The sequence below is a fragment of the Podarcis filfolensis genome (assembly GCF_964270895.1).
Source record: "Podarcis filfolensis genome assembly, chromosome: 10".
NCBI classification, from domain to species: Eukaryota; Metazoa; Chordata; class Lepidosauria; order Squamata; family Lacertidae; genus Podarcis; species Podarcis filfolensis.
Genome location: NC_139612.1, coordinates 1,699,736 through 1,722,468, shown reverse-complemented (window position 1 = coordinate 1,722,468; position 22,733 = coordinate 1,699,736). Strand labels below are relative to the sequence as shown.

Below are 22,733 nucleotides of genomic sequence, written 5' to 3'. Positions count from 1 at the left end.
TGAGGAATTAAAAGTTTCAGCTGGGTGAACTTGAATTGAACCTGAATGTTATGTAGAAAAGCAGGTATGAACTGGAACTAGTTTATTTTTGGCAGGATGAACTTGAACTTGCCCTAATTCCAATTTAAAATGAATTTCCCAAGCACTGCCCTGACTGCTGGGAAAATGTTTCATTGAATTCAGTAGAGGTTGGACATCCTCCTGCATTGCAGGGGGTTGAGCTAAATGACCCCTGGGGTCCCTTCTAACTCTACAAGTCTGTGATAAATAGGATTGCACTGGAAAGGTAACTTTCCTACAGTCACACATCTGGAAACAAAGCTCTTTTCATCCCCTGCTTTATCTTTGCATTGTTTCACTGAAGCGTGTTTTATTTTTACTTCTTTAAATTTTAATTCTGTAAGATGCCCTGATAATTTCCGTACTGAAGGGTAATGTGTAAAAACAATAAACACAATACAATAAGTATTAAAGCCACCCTTGGGACTGTAGCTCTGCTCAGGTGCTGAGACTTCCATTCAAGAACCACTTGGAGGAGCAGGAATGACTTTTAAACTAATATATGTTGCGTAAGCAATTGTGATGCGTTTGTGCCCTGAATCTTTGTCGGTAAGGCTGAGAGAATTCTCATTTGCAAGCTGTTGCTTTGATGGGATGTTATCAAGTCCACCAGTTTCAGTCTGCTGTGAACAAGGTGGGAATTCCACTTTGCCAAGCAAGCCTATTTCTAACTCACAAGGTCTCCTTTTCAGTGCATTGCCTTCTTTCCTGTTGTCAGGCTGAAATGATGTTCTGTTGCAGAGAAAGGTTTCCAGGCACAGACCTTTCTGTTCCAAGCTTCCTCCAGCGCTCTTACTGTATGACTGTGACCTCAATCCACAGCATGTCCGTTGCACCTTTGAGCCCTTTAGCAACTATCTAACAGATGGGGCTTCTCCGCAAGGATTTTTCTGGTTTGGGGCTTACGTATTTCTGATTTCCAAGCACAGCATCATAGACATCTATTTCTTTACTGATAAATTTTCTAAGTATTGTATACATCTAACACCACTAGAATAAACAGTATGCGACTCAATTTCAGTAAAGTGAAATGGGTTTTTGTTAACTGTGCTTGTTTGTTAGATCCTCAGCGAAAGCAAGCAATTACTACCTATTCCCAGCACAAGACTTTTGTCCTTCCCTTGCAAAGCCCTCCACACTGCAGCCAGTCTTTCTGTCTTGGACTCTCATTCTATACCTGCCCATGACTCCTGCCTTTCTCATGGTACCACCCTAAATGCCACAAGTCCTTTGCTCGACATCTTTGACCTCTTTGCATGGAACTCATCCCTTGAACGTGCATCTTCAAATCCCTTCTCAAAACCCACCTTTTGGATAAGGCTTTTGCTTAAGCTTTAAGCATAATAACAATAACAATATACCCTGCTCATCTGGCTGGAACTCCTTGACACAAGGAAAAGGCTGTGGCAAAGAATTTCCAAAGTTGGATAGATATCTGTAGAAAATAACATTAGTATTCTTTCTAGGCTTCCTTTTCAGGCTGACCTCAGTGGCAGCAGGTGCTTGGGAAGCCCAGAGGGGGAGAGGGCTGGGCAGGTGAGCAAGGAAGCAGGCGTCCCAGAGAAGCTGCAGAGCTTTAGCAAGGTCTAAGCCGGGAAGGAGCAGCAGTTTTGGCAAGAAGGAAGGGGAGGGGTTAGCTCTAAGGGGAGGAGATGGTTTTGGTGAGGTGTAAAGGGAGGAGGGAGTTTGGTAAGGGGAGTTGGTGGGCTTGTGGGGTGCAGCCCCTGGTACAGAATGCCCTTGGAAAGGTGAATGAAGGAACTCCCATGTTTCTGATAAGTCAGGGCAGTCACATGGAAAACCACACCAACTATCATTAGTGTAAACAGTTCTCTACTGAGGTTTATCTTTATTGAGCTAAGTGAACTCCTCCTCCCGTAAAGTGACAGGAAGAAACTATGGTGTGCATCCCTCCCTCCTTTTACAGTGAATGACATGGGAGAATTTGGTGCCAAACTATGAAATATGAACTGCCATGGGGCTGCTTGTCTGTGTGCAGCCAATGAAAAAGTGGCACACTTCCCTTCATTTTAATTCCTAGAGATCTTTCTGTCCTGATAATCACTTTTCCTTGTGTTCCTGCCTTCAGATATTGATTGCATAAACAAAATTCAGGACTGCAGCATGCTAATGGGTTGTTGAAACTCCTGGTAAAGCCTCTCTTTCCCTCTCTCCAGGTTTCTTCATGATGTGATAATTGCAAAAACATGCACAAGTGGTGCACAGCAATCATCCTAAGCAGAAGATAAAGCATACACAAGTGCCAGCCTGCTCTCAAGGCAGCTTTACATGTCGTAAACCATATATGCTCAAAGGGCCATGGCAGCCACCTGGGGGAAAGTATGTGCTTTGTACCTGTAGCAAATTAAACTAATAAAGTACTTGAAAAGGCTTTTAGGGATGAAATTTGCTCTGTGAAATGGTGAGGCCGGGAAACTATGTTCTACCAACTTGAGATTAACCTAGCACAAATTCAAAATAGGCTCAAAGGGAATCCAGTTGGGCTCTGTGCAAATCAGATTACAGTGGTACCTCGAGTTACAGACACTTCAGTTTACAGGCGCTTCAGGTTACAGACTCCGCTAACCCAGAAATAGTACCTCGGGTTAAGAACTTTGCTTCAGGAAGAGAACAAAAATCGTGTGGCAGCAGGAGGCCCCATTAGCTAAAGTGGTCCTTCAGGTTAAGAACAGATTCAGGTTAAGAACAGACCTCCAGAACGAATTAAGTTCTTAACCCGAGGTACCACTGTACTTGCTTCCTTTCACATGGCTCCTGAACTATAAACTGGATTTTAAAAGCGGAGGGTAATCTTCTAATATTGTGCTTTAAATGGTGTATCATTTCACTCTGTACAAAGGTGCTTATTTCTTTTTGAAAGCATTTTTAAGAACAAGAGTTCACCCAGAGAATATACCTCTTGGAGAACTCTCCAGCATTCTGAAGACAACAGTAGCAACATATAATGGGGGGGGGGGGGTTATCAGAAATACCCTGCATGCCCATGCACACACTGAAAGCAAGCTTGAGGGGACTATGGAACCATGCAGGCCAACCCCCCCCTTGCAGCATTCATGTACACTTTCTGCCATCTGTGTGCTTTGTTAATGTGCTCTAAGCATGTGACACCCATCCCCATGAGGGAGGATGACGGGCTCATTCAGAGCACCCCCCACCAGGCAAAAGAACTGGGCATGCCTAGAACCCTTTCATTTGCTGGCCATGTGTGTGGTGGTCACTGGAGCAGGGCTCACAACCCTCTTCCTCCTCACCTTGCCTGAGCATAGGGCTATTGTTAAAACTCACCAAACTTGTGTCTGGTCTCCCCTTCTGCCAGGATCTGGGCAGAGGCAAAGACAAACTGGCTTTTCCAATGCCATTCTGATGGTGGTATTTATTATAAGGTGTCTCCACAACACAGCTGTGTATAATTCACTGGCTTAAAGCACTACAAGGTTATTCTTTTTTCCAATTTGGACCAAAGCTAGGTTGGGAAAAATGAATCAAAACATAGTATTTCATTTAAAACATGAAAGGATAGATACAGAAAAATATGGATTATGTTTATCTCATGTGTACAGTACACTGCTTTCCAAAGCAGCAGTTGGAGCACACTGGATTCAGAGTAAATGGGAGCATGAGCACAGCCTAGGAATGAGAAATTCAACCCTGTAAAGTGGGGAGATAAATATCTGGTTTATGACTCCTTTTTCTGAGGGAGAGACAGCCTGGGAGAGATCCCCAGAGAGAGTCACATGAAGATCTGTACTCCCTGGTCCCCAAACCTGGGCATGAAGTCAAAGAGATAATGTAGTATATCTTTTCCTGTCTTGGTTCAAAAAGTGAACTGGGACAGGTTTCTCTCTCACACACAAATACACCTCAAGAACATTCTACAGTATGCCTTTTAAGCAGACTTAAAGGTTTTGGTGACATACAATCTGAAGGTAATGCTACAGTCTAGCCTGTGGCTTACCAAGAGTGGCAGCAGTAGCTGCTGGTTGCAGAACGTCTGTTCCATTCGACTCAAACTGCACAGTGCAACAGAGAAGGTAGCTCTGTATGTGTGAGAGCGTGGAATATATATGCCACAATCTAATTGTTCATAAACTGTATCCCAAACCTTTCATTGTGCACACACACACAAACACAATTTATTTCCCAAGGAAATTCTAGGATTACATGTCTCAACAAATAGATATACATATAATGAAAGGCATCAACCATTTAGCTTCAGGCCTAAGCAGATGCACAGAAACATCCTTTCTCATGCCTGGCCCACTGTATCCCAATCACTAAAGTCTCTCAGACTTGCAACACTGCAGCAAAGCTGAGAAATGACAGTTGTTAAGAGAAGAAGAGTCTTGAGACATCTCAAAAACCAGCTGATTGAAAACTTTTGTGGACTGAGTCCACTTCATCCAATGTTTATATTACAATTAATCTTGTTAATATGCTACAAGATTATTGTGCTGTGTTTCCTCAAGAGAATATGACTACCCCTCTGCAGATTTTCTTATGAGGCAATCCTAATCCTTACTTGAAAATAAGCGTCACTCTGTTTGATGGGGCTTCCTCCGATGAAAAGACTGAGTAAGATCGCAGCCTAAGTGCGATTCTGACTGGAGTAGCCTTGGAAAAACAAATGACACATGACCCCTTTGTGTTTAAACTATTTAATGTCTCTTGACAATATTTCTATGAAAACAGAAAAATTACGAGAAGAAATTCAGAACCTCCCCCCCCCAAATTAAATCTTGAATGTATGCAGTGGGTCTTTCAGCTTCTTTGCATTTAGTCTTACTAACCCTGCTCCCCATTTGAAATTATGGCCTTGGACCATTTTAATACTTCTTCTGCATTGAACTCAAACTCACCAGGCACTGAAATATTCGAGTGAAGCAAATATCATACTTTTAAATGAATTAGTTCTTTTTCTAGAGAGGTTTTTAAAAAACCACACCAAAAAACCCAAAGCCTGCTGAACACAGTGCTTTTTAGATAATTTAAAAAAGAGTTTCTAGCAAGTTTTTATGAACAGAGGAGAGAGATGAAGGGAGAGTTTCTCCACCCCACAATTTTTCTTTTCTGCTGAGTCAGTGAATCTTGGTAAGCCAATAGGCATGCTAGCCAAAACTTGCAAATGATACTCACATTTTCCAGCAATATACACAGAAGCAGAAAATTATTGGGAATCCTCCAGCCAGAGAAACCCAGGAAAATGAGAACAACTCTCAAATGTTCCCTTCATTACAATCTTATAGAAAGCACCATCCTTATAAATATATGGAACCGATTATTAATTTTTTATATATAACCCACAAAAAGATCCAAAAGCTTCCAGTTGCCTTTGAACTTGATGCAGATATAAATCATCCTAAAGGAATATGATCTGAGAGAAAGAGACAGAGAGAGATTGCCGGTCAGGGACTGGCTGGATGCAGAGGGAGGCGCCACCCAGATGGGGGTGGGACAAGAAGGAGCAGTCAGAAGCAGAAAGGGGAGCAGGCTGGGGGGGGGAGCGGAAGAGGCAACAGGGTGTAGTGAGCAGGAAGAGGCTGGGGCAGAGAGCCACCCAAAACCAGCGCTCTCTGAGAACATGCAGAGCCATGAGAGGCAAGGCGGTGGAGCCTCAGGCTGCGGGGGAAGGAACTAGGGGAGGAACCTCCCAAGGGAGGGTGGATCTCGAACCCATGGCATCAGGTTACAAGAAGGGAGACTGAGACTAAACATCAGGAGGAACATTCTGTTTGACAGTGGAATGGACTTCCTCCGGAGTTCCTTCCCCAGCAGCCGAAGTCTGGAATTTAGGAGCCTGCTTAAAATCTGCTGACACAAGCTTTCTCTGAGGGGCAATCCAGATATGTTGATGTATTAAACTGATCTGCTGATCTGTGACTTATTTATTTATTGATGCAATTTATTGTTGATTTTATGCTATTCACAATCATGCCATTTTAATGTACGTTGGTAGTATAGAAGTTTTTGCAAATAAATGTTTATGGCAATTCTTAAAAAAATAGCTTTATAGGGAGAGAACATATGTTTTATGCAGCGGGTTTAGAGGGGGCAAATTAACCTTGTCTGAGTCAGATTTTCCTTGAAATGGGCATGCATTGTTAGAAAATATTTGACAGATACTCTTGCGCACACACACGCGCGCGCACACACACACACGTGAAACACCATGTCCTTGGGTCTTGCCTTCAAAGGCAGCGGCTGGAAGTAGTGGACGAAATGCTTTATTTATGCAGAGCACTCAGAACAGATTAGTAATAGGGACTCAAATTGAAGCCGTCAACTGTGGATGGCAGTTCTGGCCAGTCTTTTCATACAAGAGGATTGTTAGCTGATGGTTCTTTTTCAAGGCAAACAAATATCTTGCCCTTCCCAACCCATTCAGCTTGTAAGAAAATATTACAAAACAATGAATGAAAAAATAGGCAGGATAACATGCAATTATTCATCATCACAGCAAGAGATTTGGGTTGGCACAATCTCTTAGCCAAAGGGTGCCTATCTGAATTGCTGAGAAATTGGTAGGAAGGCAGGCAGTAAGTGGGGGGCAGGGGGGGAGATTAAACTGTAGCATGAAGTATAAAACTGACTAAAGCACCACCAGCAGTAATTTTTCACACCTATACAACAGTTGATTAAATGTCACATGGCCAATACAGCTTAATATACTAAGTGTGACTTTCTGTTTTTCACACACACACTTTTCCAGAACAATTCTCTCCCAGATTAATCTGGTTATAATGAGAACAATTAATAATGATGAGTTCATAGAACGGTACATCTCAAACTATTAAAGGGAATCACCAGGGTAATTTTGCAGTCTGGCACTTGCCTGTCCCCTTACCTTGAAATGAAACTCCCCAAACTAGGGGTGCTGACTTGCCCCCCCCAATTGAGGGCGCCACGTGACCTGTTCCACCTCCACCTGGCGCACCTGCCCTCGCCCGTCAATGGCAGGGAGTGTGGAGGATGAAAGTCACCCTCCATGCCCCATGGCCAGCGCTTGCCTGTCAACAGTAGCGGACGCAGAGGGAGAGGAGTGGGGAGTGATTGTCACCCACCACAAACGGGCGAGTGCAGGCCTGTCAGATGGGGGCAGGAGGGTGATCAGGGGTGCCAACTTGAATAAAATATTTAAGGGGCCAGGTGAGTCCCAGCCTGCATAATCAATCACACGATATAGTGCACACACACCCTTTGAATGGCAATGCTCATCAACTTGGGAGGCTGGCCCAATATTTTATTGGGGGGGCCAAAGTCCCCTCAGCCCCTAGGAGTTGGCTCCTATGGCTGTTGCCCACCCTGGCAGCTTTTGCTGCGGGGGAGGGGCTGGGGTGTGGAACTGCCCCCTCTGATTGATGGCGTCAAAACACAGGGCGATTTTCTTTCTATATGTTGCTGGGCAGGAGGGGGAGAATTTAACTCAGATAAACTTTTGTTGTGCTACCCAAAGACGATGGCATTATCCAAAGAAGGAGAAGGGGGAAAGCAGTTGCTACATATGCACTAAAACCATGATCAAATCCACCAAAATTTTCTTATTACACAGAATAAAAAATAATTCTCAAATAAAATGTGTAATTAGATCTCAGAGTCCCCTTTGCAACTGACCACCAGAATTTAACTCTGGGGTGCTGTTTACAGCAGCAGCCACATGTTCCTTGTAACATGCATTTCCACCTTGAATTGCACTACTATTTAATTGTGTGTGTGTGTGTGTGTGTGTGTGTGTACACATACATATTTAACAGGAAACTCCCTGAGAGCATGCCAGAGGAGTGCAAAATAAAAACAGAGAAAGAAATGAATCATATGGCAATTATAGAGAAAAGTAATACAGAACAGAATGAGTCACAGCAGTAGGTGGCTGCAGAGGTGGTTGCTTTGTGCTTGAGACACTGTTGGAGCATTTGTTTAATTTTTTGGCTATTAATACTCCCTATTTCACTTGCAAGTTGCTCTCAGAACCTCTCCTTACGGTGTAGTTTGAAATACTTTGTTGGCTCCTGGCCTGATTTCCCTCCAGGGGTCCCTGCGCTTTCCAAGCCTCTAAACATTGGGCTGTGGCCTCTTGGGTTCCCTTCTTCACCATTCATTTCCTTCCTCTTCTTCCTCTTTCTCCTTAGTGAATGAACTGAGAGCCCCTGAGGCTGCCACGCTGAGGAAGCCAAGTGTGGCGCAGAGCTGATCAGTAACTTTAGGCAAGCCTGGTGCCAGACTTTAGGGGCCCCCTGCACAAGGCTGCCAATGCCCGTGTGGCTACACATTTATTCCCCCTGGCTGCTGCTGCTACTGCTGCTGTCATGGCAGACACAGCAAAAATGTCTATGACATGCCTTATGTTGTTGGCACCCTGTCGGTCTTGGGCGACAATGGAAGAGTGCACCTTCTCAGCACCTGCTGTGGCTGACGAGACTGATGCGGGAAAGACATGTTTTATCTGCAGGTGGGGCAGCTGAAGGCATCTGGTTATGCTGATGCAGGTGTACCATGGCATTTCTTCTCTCTGTGCTCCTCCCAGCAGTTATTCCTCCTCTGGTCACAGCTGACCTGACCTGCTACATGACCTACCTGCCTGTCTCCAGGCACTGCTGCTGCCTTCAAGGGACTCCTGTACAGCGGATTCCCTTCACACCTCTAGAGCACATCCTTGGGGATCCTGCCATCTTCCATTCTGTGTTCATGACCAAGTCAGCATAGATGTTGCTGAGACAGGAGTGTGAACATGCTGGGAACGTGGGTTGGTAGAGCACACCTTCGTCTGAGACCTGCCTGTAGAGTTATAAAATCTATAGCTTTCATAGATCTCTGGGCTGGAGCATGACATTTTGGGTAAATTAAAATGTCGAGTGGCTACTGTGGGTTGGAGTGGAGCTTGGCTCCCATTCAAAAATGCCACTACCACCTTTTCATCACTAAAACAGATGGGAATCTACTGGGAGCTGGCTACAGAAGTATAGCAAATACAATAAAAGAACCCCTTTGTAAAAGAACAGGGTTGCCAGGATATGCCCATTGGTCCCCCATCAACTGATTTCTGGAATTGTTTCTTAAAAGCAGTCATTCTGTGCATGTCATTTCAGCTCATGTGCTCTTCAGTCCAAAAAGCCTTGTTTGACGAAGAAGAACACGTGAAGCAGCTCCAGCAAAAGGTGGCCAGCCTGGAGAAGCGCAACAAGCAGCTGCGAGACCGAGTCAAGAAAGTCAAGCGGTCGCTCAGGCAATCCAGGAAGAACACCAGACACATAGAGCTGATCAACCGAAAGCTCAGTGAGAAGCTGTCCTCTGTAGGAGGCCAGATCCCATATGCTAACTCCTTAAAGCAAGCAAACTCTCATGCTACCTACCTTAAAGTATAAAGCCAGGTTTAGTGCTCCAGGCAGTGATGCTGGTGACTTCACAGCATACACCTCTCCTTTCCTCTCCTCTCCTTTCCTCTCCTCTCCTCTTTTCTCTTACAGCCCAGAAGGGACATTATGAGTTCAAGAACATCATTGACTGTTCTATGTTTATGCATTTAAAGTCTGCATAAACATGATGGTCCATATGCCATGTTCCTCTGAGGGTAATAAAAAAAAAATCCAGTTGAGACAAATTGAGCGGATATGAAAGCTGCTTGAGTCTGGGCCCAATGAATGATCTGGACACTGGACCCCCAACATTGTCAGTTAGCATTTGTTGCTTTAGGCTGGGGCTTGGGAGACCACCAGAGAGCTGCATGGAAGCCAGTCTGAGCTTCCCAAGGAAGAGCAAGATATAGAAAAACATGTGCGCTCTGTCTTGGCCATGCAGACAGAAGTCTCAGCATGAACACAGTGATTTCAGTAAGACCTTGTGGCATGTGGCAAACTCTGGTTTCCAGACAAAGATAAGGGATTCTAATGTAAAATTAAAATGCAAACTTTCTAATCCTCTTCCAACATTTCCAGAATGCAATCCAACTTTACTTAAATATATGCTGGCAATCAGAATATCTTTATCTCATAATAATAATAAAAAAAATAATAATAACAACAATAACAATAATAATTGTCCAGTAGCACCTTATAGACCAACTAAGTTTGTTCTGGTATAAGCTTTTGTGTGCATGCACACTTCTTCAGATACCTTTCGTGTGCATGCACATGAAAGCTTATACCAGAACAAACTTAGTTGGTCTCTAAGGTGCTACTGGACATTTTTTTATATTTTTATATTTATTTCGACTGCGTCAGACCAACACGGCTCCCTACCTGAATCTGTGTCTCTTAAAGTTTGTTATTATTACACTTAAATCTAATTGACTGATACACCATGAAACCAATGATAAAGGCTACCCATTTTTTCCCATTCACCTTAGAAGCCATCCACTTTTACCTTTAACACCTTAAAATTAAGGGGGGGGGCCTTAATAGTTTTCATAGGAGCCAACTCCTAGGGGCTGAGAGGTCTTTGCCCCCAATATTTGAGCCCCACCCCCAGCTAATGGGCATTGCCATTCAAATGGTGTATGTGTACTGTGTCATGTGATTGATTATGTGGGACAGGGATTACCTGTCCCCCCTCCAAATATTTTATTCTAGTTGGCCCCCCTGAATGCTTTAAGGGTGGGGTGGGTTTTCCCCTCCCAGTTATTTCTGCAAAGCTTACCTTCAATGCTAATCAATATAGACAAGCTGTTTAAATGTTTAAATAAACGTGCAACTGAGTCTGTGATTTCCTTCTCCACTGCAAGGAGGGTCACTCCTCTTTTTCAAACATGGCTCTGCTTGCGGTTCTGCCACCATGAGGCTGCTGGGCAGCCTCTGCCAGCTACACTTAAGGTGCTCTCAAACTTCTACCAGCAGACTCTTGAGCTGTGAGAGTCATTCTGCAAATCTGTTCTAAGCATGCCAATTGATTAATTATAATTCAGTCTGGTTAGGAGAGACCTCAGTTGCAAATGAAATAAATCTCAAAACACTATAGGCCATCTGGATCTGATCCTTTTCAAGCTGTACCAGATCATTTGGCTCAAACAAGAACATTCCACGTTGGGATGTAGAGGCTTCAAAGCTCATCACTGTGTGCAGAAGAGAATACACAGGTCTATTCTTTGTCAGCTAGAATGCTATATAGTTCTGATTTTGGGATAGCTCTGTGCTGGCTGGGTCCCTTCCAGCCAGAAGAGCAATGAACTGGAGGAGGTTTGATTGAATGAATGGATCAATGCATATCCAGACAGCCACTTGGAGATGCTTTTGGCTGAGGCAGTGGGAAAGGATGCAAAGGCTGTAACTCCTGTCTTGTCCAATTTGTCCACTGGTCCCTTCACCCACCTTCTCCTACCTGCTGTAGCATGTCTGATGTATAAATTTGCAGGTTTGTTCCACAGGAGGAGAATTGGTGGGGTATGTCTAGGTTGCAGTTTGGCAAACCTTTCAGGCTGCTGACAAGTGACTTCTATCCAGGCTGTGGCAAGGCCATGAAAGCTCCATTATGTTCTGTACACTTGATACCCGTATCATAAGGGCATTAAATTTAAGGTGGTTTATATATGTACATATTTTTAAATCCTATAGAAAGTATTTTTATTACATATTTCCTATAGTCTTAATTCCACAAAATATGAAGTGGGCTTTGATTTTTTTAAATTAAATTTGTGAACATTTCTATGTGCTTTCTTGACTAGGCAATTCCATTTTTCTTCATCGGGCAACTGACATGGATTAGAAATTGTGTTATTACCTATATGGGTTTGGGTTAAGGTAGCATTCCTGATGGCTGACAAGAATGCCAGCTTTCTGTATGTTACTTCAAAGCACAGTGAACTCATTGGCGGTTAAATTGACCTGTGTAAGAGCAGATGCCATGAGCAAGTAGGAAAGAAAGCAGAAGAAGATGCTCTGAATGTTTTCCCCACTGGAAAAGATATTTAATGCATATTTGGTTACACAATCCAGTGTTTATGCCATATTTAGGTCAAAAGCTTGCAGAGCTGGTCCAGCTGACGATAACTTTGATAACTGTTTGACAGGACTTGCATTGCATGAGCAATTTCCAGCTATCCTTCTACACAGAATTGCAATGAATAAAGACAATTCCCCAACACTCAGCTCCAGCATATTGAGAGGCAATTATAATGAGAAATAGGCATTGTGTGCCCAGCACTAGAGAGTGGTTCCTTCGAGGCAGAAGTCCAAGGCCCACTCAGTGAGCAGGAGGGCTCTCAAACACAGCACAGATGGCTTACCACATTTTGAAGTAAGTGAAGTAATACATATTACCATTTAAAGGGGATACCTCCTTAAGACAAAGGGCGGATCTACACTCGTGGTTTATAACATTAAGATGCATTATTACAATGTAGAATCATAGAATCATAGAATCATAGAGTTGGAAGAGACTACAAGGGCCATCAAGTCCAACCCCCTGCCAAGCAGGAAACACCATCAGAGCACTCCTGACATATGGTTGTCAAGCCTCTGCTTAAAGACCTCCAAAGAAGGAGACTCCACCACACTCCTTGGCAGCAAATTCCACTGTCGAACAGCTCTTACTGTCAGGAAGTTCTTCCTAATGTTTAGGTGGAATCTTCTTTCTTGTAGTTTGGATCCATTGCTCCGTGTCCGTTTCTCTGGAGCAGCAGAAAACAACCTTTCTCCCTCCTCTATGTGACATCCTTTTATATATTTGAACATGGCTATCATATCACCCCTTAACCTCCTCTTCTCCAGGCTAAACATGCCCAGCTCCCTTAGCCGTTCCTCATAAGGCATCGTTTCCAGGCCTTTGACCATTTTGGTTGCCCTCCTCTGGACACGTTCCAGTTTGTCAGTGTCCTTCTTGAACTGTGGTGCCCAGAACTGGACACAGTACTCCAGGTGAGGTCTGACCAGAGCAGAATACAGTGGCACTATTACTTCCCTTGATCTAGATGCTATACTCCTATTGACATGTGAGGGCACTGCAGAGCAGTGAGGCAAAAGGAAACTACCATTAAACGTTATAGAAGATCATTGTAGTTCTAGCCAGAGTCTGAAATTACTGAACTTCACCACTGGTTTTGTGTGTAATTTGCATGCCTTCAATCCTAATGGACTGCTTGCACAGAAGATGACCAGTCTGAAGTGTGTGTGAATCTAGCCCAAAATCTGCAGCTTTACATAGACCAGAGTGAGACCCTCATGGGCCTCATGGACAACACTTAGGCTGCTATGCGAGAATCAGTGGAGACTGAATACTTGGCTTTTTCATACATAGACCACACACAAGCTACTGCATATTTTTTGCCACTTCTTTAAAAACTTTCAAAAATAAAAGCTCATTGCAGATGGATTCTGCATTACCCCGCAGTGTTCCCATTTGAAACAGCTGTAGGTATTCCCAGCAGGGTGAGGTGTATCCACACCTGCCCAATGGCATTCTAGGTGGGTGCATACTAAGATTGTGATTGCCACTTCGTTCTTCATTCTCCTTTGGCTTGGGCAGGGAAGAAAAGACAAGGATAACCCAACCTGGGCATGTGGGTTCAAATGCCTACCAGGTAACCCCATCCACCCTTGAGGACGGCAAGATCTAGAATTAATCTAGATTGAAAGCAGCATGTTGAGAATGAGCATGAATGAATCCAGATTGAGAAAAACATCATTTTGTGCTACAAACTGGTTAGTGTGTACACAGCCCTAGTATGAATCAGCAGCAGTTTGTTGCAGTATATTCTGAATTTCAGTGTTAGACACTGACTTATTTTAGAGTACAAAGCTTTCACAATTGACTAATTCTGGAATATAAACACTGCAATTCATTTTCATCACAAGCATCAAAATTGCTTCTCCCTTATCTAGCACAACTTGAGTTGAAACTTTAATTCCTGGGAGTATTGACTTGATGTTGCCTCAACTTGAAACCTGTAAATAGTTTTCACCTCAACAACAATATAATTCACAACAAAAAAATTTTTTCCTTCCAGTAGCACCTTAAAGACCAACTAAGTTAGTTCTTGGTGTGAGCTTTCGTGTGCATGCACACTTCTTCACGAAAGCTCACACCAAGAACTAACTTAGTTGGTCTTTAAGGTGCTACTGGAAGGAAAAAATTTTTTTGTTTTGACTATGGCAGACCAACACGGCTACCTATCTGTAAATATAATTCACAGAAAACCACTGCCATATTTGGTACTTATGTTTATCAAATGCTATAAAATAAACTTCTTTTCTGTGCTCCTTATTTAAAGAAATAAACATTAATACTTTCTGTCATGTCCTTTCCAGTCTCTCTTTAAATGTTTTCTGTGTTGTCCACTGAACATTTGTTTTTTAAAATACATGCCAGCAGTATTTTGTGTTCCTGCCTGTCTGGAACATGGGAGCTTTGGGTGGCTGGTCAGCTGTTTGCACAACTTGAGCTTTGTGTCCACATCTAACCAATCATCCGTTCCCAGTAAGGTCAGCTCTGATGGCACATGGAATTGTACTGTGAAACAGTTTGTGCAGTCCTTACATTTACAAAAAACCCTCTTTTTTTACAAGTCTTCTGTCAATGGGAGCTAATAATGCTTACATTAAGTACCAACAGGAGTTGCTAGAATTTAATAGCAACAATTCAAATATGATTCTCTTCAGTAAGACTAAACAAGTTTTAGAGTTGTCATGGCAGGCTTAGAGGATACACCAGTCAGAAAACTAAGCAAAACCTTTTGTTTTTGTTGGTGAGAGACAATAAACAGTAACAGGGAATGCCTGACTCCACCCAGCTACAACTAAGTACCTATTTATCTACTTGCACTGGTGTGCTTTTGAACTGCTAGGTTGGCAGAAGCTGGGACAGAGCAGTGGGAGCTCACCCCATCGCAGGGATTCGAACCGCCGACTTTCGGATCAGCAAGCCCAAGAGGTTCAGTGATTTAGACCACAGAGCCACCTGTGAAAGCTGTGTGTTGACAAACACCGGCTCCCTTGGCCTGAAAGTGAGATGAGCGCCACACTCCACAGTCACCTTTGACTGGACTTCACCATCCAGGGGTCCTTTACCTGACCTACCTTTACCTTTTACAAATAAGTGATCAAACTAGTGATTAAATTATAAATTGGCACTATCCACATATGAACCAAGTGCTTTAAGTATTCTACTGTGCAGGCCAACTACTTCTGCCTTTAAAATATTTGTTAATTGTTAAACATTCACTGCAGTTAGCAGCTGAGAGACTGCAGCTGAAGGTGAGATGCACCAGCTCACAGATCTCTGTCTGTCACCTTTTTTAAAGCTTACATTGAACATGAGGTTTATTTAGAGGGAAGAGATATATACACAATCCAGTTTACTGGAGGGAGAGGAACGTCCAGATTTCTGGACAAACTTTCATCTCCAGCATATGAGATTTGCCATATTTAACCAAAGGGACGCGGGTGGCTTTTGTTCTCCAAAAGATCTTCCTAAGAAGTAGACTGGCAACATCCGCCTTTCCTTTCCTGAACGCTCATGAAATAGCAATGGAATACAATTTACATGAAACAAAATAGAAGTGGGGCTCCAAATGACTGGCTTATTACAGCATTTATTCTGATTGGTTTGCAGGAGATTAGACAATGTTGGATATTTAATGACCATTAAATTCTGAATTGTTTGTGATATTAAATGACAAGTGTTATCCCATACTTTCCAGTTCACTTTTCCATTACTTTACCTATCACTAAAAAGTCCAATCTTCAGGCAAAGAGTGTTCGTTACACAAGACCTTCCAAACAACTATAATTGTGCAACATGAATTTGTTGGCTTGTGATTGAATCTTGCCTGTAAGATAGTGACAGTCTGGAAGTACCCACAGAGTCCTATTGATGAATTTATTTTAAGTGAATTTGAGCAACCCTTGCCACATTACTATTCCAATTTAACAGCCAGCAGTGTGCAAGACAAAAAAAGTTACTTTCGGGGCTGGATCTATCTTATTGGCCATCATTTGTCCATCTGTTCTTTTAGTTTGGAAATCTTCCTGCTCCAGGCTATCAGAGCCAGTCTACTGGACCATGCATATGGCTAAGGAGCCCTGCAAAGTGAAGAGATCATCTTTTCTCCAGGTAGTTGTCAAGCTGAAGGTGTTTGCCTATGAGCAAACGGATGTTCCTGGAGCCAAGAAGAGAAGGCACAACTACCAGGCAATATTCTGCCTTTGAGTCCCAGAATAAGAAAACAGACAAGAAAATTAGTTTTGCCTTTAATTGAGAAAAGACAAGGAAGGCTGGGGGCCAAATGGCATTTTAGGTGGGACTTCTGTGATTTGACCTCTGGGGTCGGACATAAGGCAGCTGTTGGGGCAGCACACTTGACTGGAGCAATGGTGATGTGGGGGTGCGAGTGTTTCTGTCTGTCTCAGGAGACAAGAGTGCACCTTGGGGAGTGAAGTCAAACTCTTGGAGAGTTACTGTGCCTGCTGTGGCTGCAGAGACTGATACAGGCAGGGGCGCCAACTTGAATAAGATATTAGGGAGGCAGGTGAGCCCCGCCCCTCATAAACTATCACAAGACATGGTGCATGGACACCATTTGAATGGCAATGGTCATCAACTTTGGGGAAGGATGAGCCCCTCAAATTTTATTGGGGGGGCTGAAGGGACCTTGGGCCCTGGGTGTTGGCTGCTATGGATACAGGAAAGACATGTTTTGTTGCAGCTGGGGCAGATGAAGGCATCCAGTTGTGCTACTGCAGGTGCACTATGGCATTTCTTCTCTCTGCAGTCCTCCCTCCTCTGTAGATACACCACCTGACTGTACACAGTAGAGTCTCCCACCAACAAAGGCAACCTGTAGTGGTTGTACCTTTTGTCAACCAGGCTGAACTTATAACTTGTATCAACCTGTGTTGATACACAGTCTGTGAGCACCTAGAAAGGAATGCTGTGATCACCAATAGTCAGCATGGATTTCTGAAAAATAAGTCATGTCAGACTAACCTGATCTCGTTTTTTGACAGAATTACAAGCCTGGTAGTTGATATTCTTGTAAAGAAGCTGGTAAAATGCGGTCTTGACTATGCTACCACTCAGTGGATTTGTAACTGGCTGACTGACCGAACCCAAAGGGTGCTCATCAATGGTTCCTCTTCATCCTGGAGAAGAGTGACTAGTGGGGTGCCACAGGGTTCTGTCTTGGGCCCGGTCTTATTCAACATCATTATCAACGACTTGGATGATGGACTCAAGGGCATCCTGATCAAATTTGCAGATGACACCAAACTGGGAGGGGTGGCTAACACCCCAGAGGTCAGGATCACACTTCAAAACGACCTTGACAGATTAGAGAACTGGGCCAAAACAAACAAGATGAATTTTAACAGGGAGAAATGTAAAGTATTGCACTTGGGCAAAAAAAATGAGAGGCACAAATACAAGATGGGTGACACCTGGCTTGAGAGCAGTACATGTGAAAAGGATCTAGGAGTCTTGGTTGACCACAAACTTGACATGAGCCAACAGTGTGACGCGGCAGCTAAAAAAGCCAATGCAGTTCTGGGCTGCATCAATAGGAGTATAGCATCTAGATCAAGGGAAGTAATAGTGCCACTGTATTCTGCTCTGGTCAGACCTCACCTGGAGTACTGTGTCCAGTTCTGGGCACCACAGTTCAAGAAGGACACTGACAAACTGGAACGTGTCCAGAGGAGGGCAACCAAAATGGTCAAAGGCCTGGAAACGATGCCTTATGAGGAACGGCTAAGGGAGCTGGGCATGTTTAGCTTGGAGAAGAGGAGGTTAAGGGGTGATATGATAGCCATGTTCAAATATATAAAAGGATGTCACATAGAGGAGGGAGAAAGGTTGTTTTCTGCTGCTCCAGAGAAACGGACACGGAGCAATGGATCCAAACTACAAGAAAGAAGATTCCACCTAAACATTAGGAAGAACTTCCTGACAGTAAGAGCTGTTCGACAGTGGAATTTGCTGCCAAGGAGTGTGGTGGAGTCTCCTTCTTTGGAGGTCTTTAAGCAGAGGCTTGACAACCATGTGTCAGGAGTGCTCTGATGGTGTTCCTGCATGGCAGGGGGTTGGACTCGATGGCCCTTGTGGTCTCTTCCAACTCTATGATTCTATGATTCTATGGCTGAGAGGGGATTTGAACTCCCAGCTCCTAGCCTGACACTCTAAGCACTTTGCCACACTGGTACTATGTCCTGATGCCCCAAATGTGTAAGGAGAGAGAGTTGGACACCTGCAGCGGGGTGCAGCAAATGAAGGAGCGTTTCTTAGCAAGGAAGAGCCGACGGAGGAGCACAGAGAGAAGAAACACTGGGGTGCATCTGTAACAGTGAAACTGGGCACCTTCGTCTGCTCCAGCTGCAATTAAACGTGTCTCTCCTATATTGGTCTCTAAAGCCATAGCAGGCGCTCTAACTCTTCAGCAATCTGACTTCACCCCCAATGGCACATTCTTCTGTGTCGCTTGAGACACACAGATGCCAACTAATAAAGCAATGAGCAAGCTACTAAATGGGGCAATATAAGGATTTCCTCCCTTTTGCTCATAATTCTCCCTATCTAGAAAGTATTTCCATACTTTTATTGCTCTCCCTTCCTCCTGGCATTCACTTTCAAGTCACACAAAGCAATGTTCCAATCTGGTGTGCAGCAAAATTGGATTGTTGTCTGGGTGATGTATAATCCATCAGCAACATTCGCTGTCCCAAAAGTAATTAACAGGCAGTGCCAGGGAGAACAGTTAGATACTGGGTTGGATGCGGTGGGCACACTAAGGGAATGGTTGTGATTTCAAGCCTTACCTTCTATTATCCTGCAAGGATTTTTCTAACTGCATCAATCCACACCAAAAGAGCCACTGGCTGTATTCAAGAGCCTGCTGTTATTCCGGTTCCTCAGGGAAGTTTCAATGACATCAGCAGGAGAGAGGATGAAAATGACTGGATATTGCACCCCTGAAACAGCAGCCTCATCCTTGACATCTCATCTCATTAATCAATGGAGCTTAATCCACAGCAAGCGTGACAGCCCATCATGTCTCTCCTACTTGCGGTGGAGGAGTGTGCTGTTCCATGATTGCAGATCCATGTATTGATTTCAAACAAGTCCTCAAAGGAGGTTGCGGTGGGGGAGTAGATTTTTAATTAATCAGACACAGTATCATATGGCAAAGAACATTTCAGGTTTAGCTGATGAATCCAATGAAAATGAGACAGGAGTTCCGTGTGCCTGCTGGATGCATCAATAAAATTCATAATAGAGATAGGCATTAGATTTGGATTTTTAAAATGGAGTTTTGCATAAATTGGACTCCATAGCATAGGAAGGAATTGGCTAGTTCAGATGATGCAATGTTCATAATGCCCCACTGAGTATGGGGGTATCCATGGGGTGTCTCTTCTGGTCAAAGTTAACTTTGTTATGAAAAAATTATTGATATTTGCAGATGTTTGTGCACATTAGGTGAGGGGACTAACAGGTGGACAAAAAAGAGGCATAAATTCCAGGTTTGGAAGGACAAACATTATTCAGTAGTTTGAAGATCTGACACTAGCTCCCATTAACAATGAGCACAACCCATCAAGAAAGATAAGAATAATGCATCAATCCTAATCTAAACATATATAAATATTAAGGTAAATTGTGCACATGTCCAAATACATATCCAAATGAACTTGATAATGATGAGACACTATTTTCTGTAAACTGCTTAGACATATTATTATTTGGTCTATACATTTTGCTAAATGAGTTTAAAAGAAAGAATCCCTGATTTGCAACAAGCAATACTTCAGGCAAAATCATTTACCTGAATCCAGAGACCTGAAACTCATATAATACATCCAAGGAATGAAATATATATAAATAAAAAATAAAAATAAATAAAAAATTGTCCAGTAGCACCTTAGAGACCAACTAAGTTTGTTCTGGTATGAGCTTTCATGTGCATGCACACTGCTTCAGATACGAAATACAGTGGTGCCCCGCAAGACGAATGCCTCGCAAGACGGAAAACCCGCTAGACGAAAGGGTTTTCCGTTTTGGAGGAGCTTCGCAAAACGAATTTCCTATGGGCTTGCTTCGCAAGACAAAAATGTCTTGCGAGTTCCTGCGGGGGTTTTTTCCTCCCCCCCCTTTTCCCAAGCCACTAAGCCGCTTATCAGCTGATCCGCTAAGCGGCTAAGCCGCTTAACAGCTGATCCGCTAAGCTGCTAAGCCGCTTAACAGCTGATTGCTAAGCCGCTTAACAGCTGATCCGCTAAGCCGCTTAACAGCTGATCCGCTAAGCCGCTAAGCCGCTAATCAGCTGATCCGCTAAGCCGCTTATCAGCTGATCCGCTAAGCCCGCTAAGCCGCTAATAGCGCTAATCCGCTAAGCCGCTAATGGGCTTGCTTCGCAAGACGAAAAAACCGCAAGACGAAGAGACTCGCGGAACGGATTCTTTTCGTCTTGCGAGGCACCACTGTATTGACATCCTGGGCATCAGTGAACTAAAATGGACAGGAATGGGCGAATTCAGTTCGGATGACCATCATATCTACTACTGTGGGCAAGAATCCCGTAAAAGAAATGGAGTGGCCCTCATAGTCAACAAAAGAGTGGCAAAAGCTGTACTGGGATGCAATCTCAAAAATGATAGAATGATCTCGATACGAATCCAAGGCAGACCTTTTAACATCACAGTAATCCAAGTTTATGCACCAACCACTGGTGCTGAAGAAACTGAAATTGACCAGTTCTATGAAGACTTACAACACCTTATAGAAATGACACCAAAGAAGGATGTTCTTCTCATTATAGGGGATTGGAATGCTAAAGTAGGGAGTCAAGAGATAAAAGGAACAACTGGCAAGTTTGGCCTTAGAGTTCAAAACGAAGCAGGGCAAAGGCTAATAGAGTTCTGCCAAGAGAACAAGCTGGTCATCACAAACACTCTTTTCCAACAACACAAGAGACGACTCTACACATTGACATCACCAGATGGGCAGCATCGAAATCAGATTGATTATATTCTCTGCAGCCAAAGATGGAGAAGTTCTATACAGTCAGCAAAAACAAGACCTGGAGCTGACTGTGGCTCAGATCATCAGCTTCTTATAGCAAAATTCAAGCTTAAACTGAAGAAAGTAGGAAAAACCACTGGGCCGGTAAGATACAATCTAAGTCAAATCCCTTATGAATACGCAGTGGAAGTGAGGAACAGGTTTAAGGATTTAGATTTGGTGGACAGAGTGCCTGAAGAACTATGGATGGAGGCTCGTAGCATTATACAGGAGGCAGCAACTAAAACCATCCCAATGAAAAGGAAATGCAAGAAAGCAAAGTGGCTGGGCCTTACAAAGCAACGAGGCCTTACAAATTAAGCAGAGGCTTGACAACCATATGTCAGGAGTGCTCTGATGGTGTTTCCTGCTTGGCAGGGGGTTGGACTCGATGGCCCTTGTGGTCTCTTACAACTCTATGATTCTATGATTCTATGAAATAGCGGGGGAGAGAAGGCAAGCAAAATGCGAGGGAGATAGTGAAAGATACAGGAAATTGAATGCAGATTTCCAAAAAATAGCAAGGAGAGACAAGAAGGCCTTCTTAAACGAGCAATGCAAAGAAATAGAGGAAAACAATAGAATGGGAAAAACCAGAGATCTGTTCAAGAAAATTGGAGATATGAAAGGAACATTTCGTACAAAGATTGCCGTAATAAAAGACAAAAGTGGAAAGGACCTAACAGAAGCAGAAGACATCAAGAAGAGGTGGCAAGAATACACAGAGGAATTATACCAGAAAGAAATGGATGTCTCGTATACCCCAGGTAGTGTGGTTGCTGACCTTGAGCCAGACATCCTGGAGAGTGAGGCCAATGGGCCTTAGAAAGCACTGCTAATAACAAGGCCAGTGGAAGTGATGATATTCCAGCTGAACTATTTAAAAATATAAAAGATGATGCTGTTAAGGTGCTACACTCAATATGCCAGCAAATTTGGAAAACTCAGCAGTGGCCAGAGGATTGGAGAAGATCAGTCTAGATCCCAATCCCAAAGAAGGGCAGTGCCAAAGAATGCTCCAACTACCGCACAATTGCACTCATTCCACACGCTAGCAAGGTTATGCTTAAAATTCTACAAGGAAGGCTCAAGCAGTATGTGGACTGAGAACTCCCAGAAGTGCAAGCTGGATTTAGAAGAGGCAGAGGAACCAGAGACCAAATGGCAAACATGCGCTGGATTATGGAGAAAGCTAGAGAGTTCCAGAAAGACATCTACTTCTGCTTCATTGACTATGCAAAAGCCTTTGACTGTGTCGACCATAGCAAACTATGACAAGTTCTTAAAGAAATGGGAGTGCCTGATCACCTCATCTGTCTCCTGAGAAATCTCTATGTGGGACAAGAAGCTACAGTTAGAACTGGATATGGAACAACTGATTGGTTCAAAATTGGGAAAGGAGTACGACAAGGCTGTATATTGTCTCCCTGCTTATTTAACTTATATGCAGAATTCATCATGCGAAAGGCTGGGCTGGATGAATCCCTAGCCGGAATTAAGATTGCCGGAAGAAATATTAACAACCTCAGATACGCAGATGACACAACCTTGATGGCAGAAAGTGAGGAGGAATTAAAGAACCTTTAATGAGGGTGAAAGAGGAGAGCGCAAAATATGGTCTGAAGCTCAACATCAAAAAAACGAAGATCATGGCCACTGGGCCCATCACCTCCTGGCAAATA

General features: G+C 43.5%; 1 protein-coding gene across 1 annotated transcript in view; it reads left to right on the top strand.

The window, feature by feature from the left end:
• Nucleotides 1-10,773, top strand: part of CCDC3 (coiled-coil domain containing 3) — an 82,423-nt gene extending 71,650 nt beyond the window's left edge. Inside the window, exon 4 of the mRNA XM_083575358.1 lies at nucleotides 9,162-10,773. Coding sequence (XP_083431484.1) covers nucleotides 9,162-9,437 — 276 coding nt within the window. The 3' untranslated portion in view covers nucleotides 9,438-10,773. The remainder of the gene's footprint in view (nucleotides 1-9,161) is intronic.
• The last annotated feature ends 11,960 nt before the right edge of the window (nucleotides 10,774-22,733 follow it).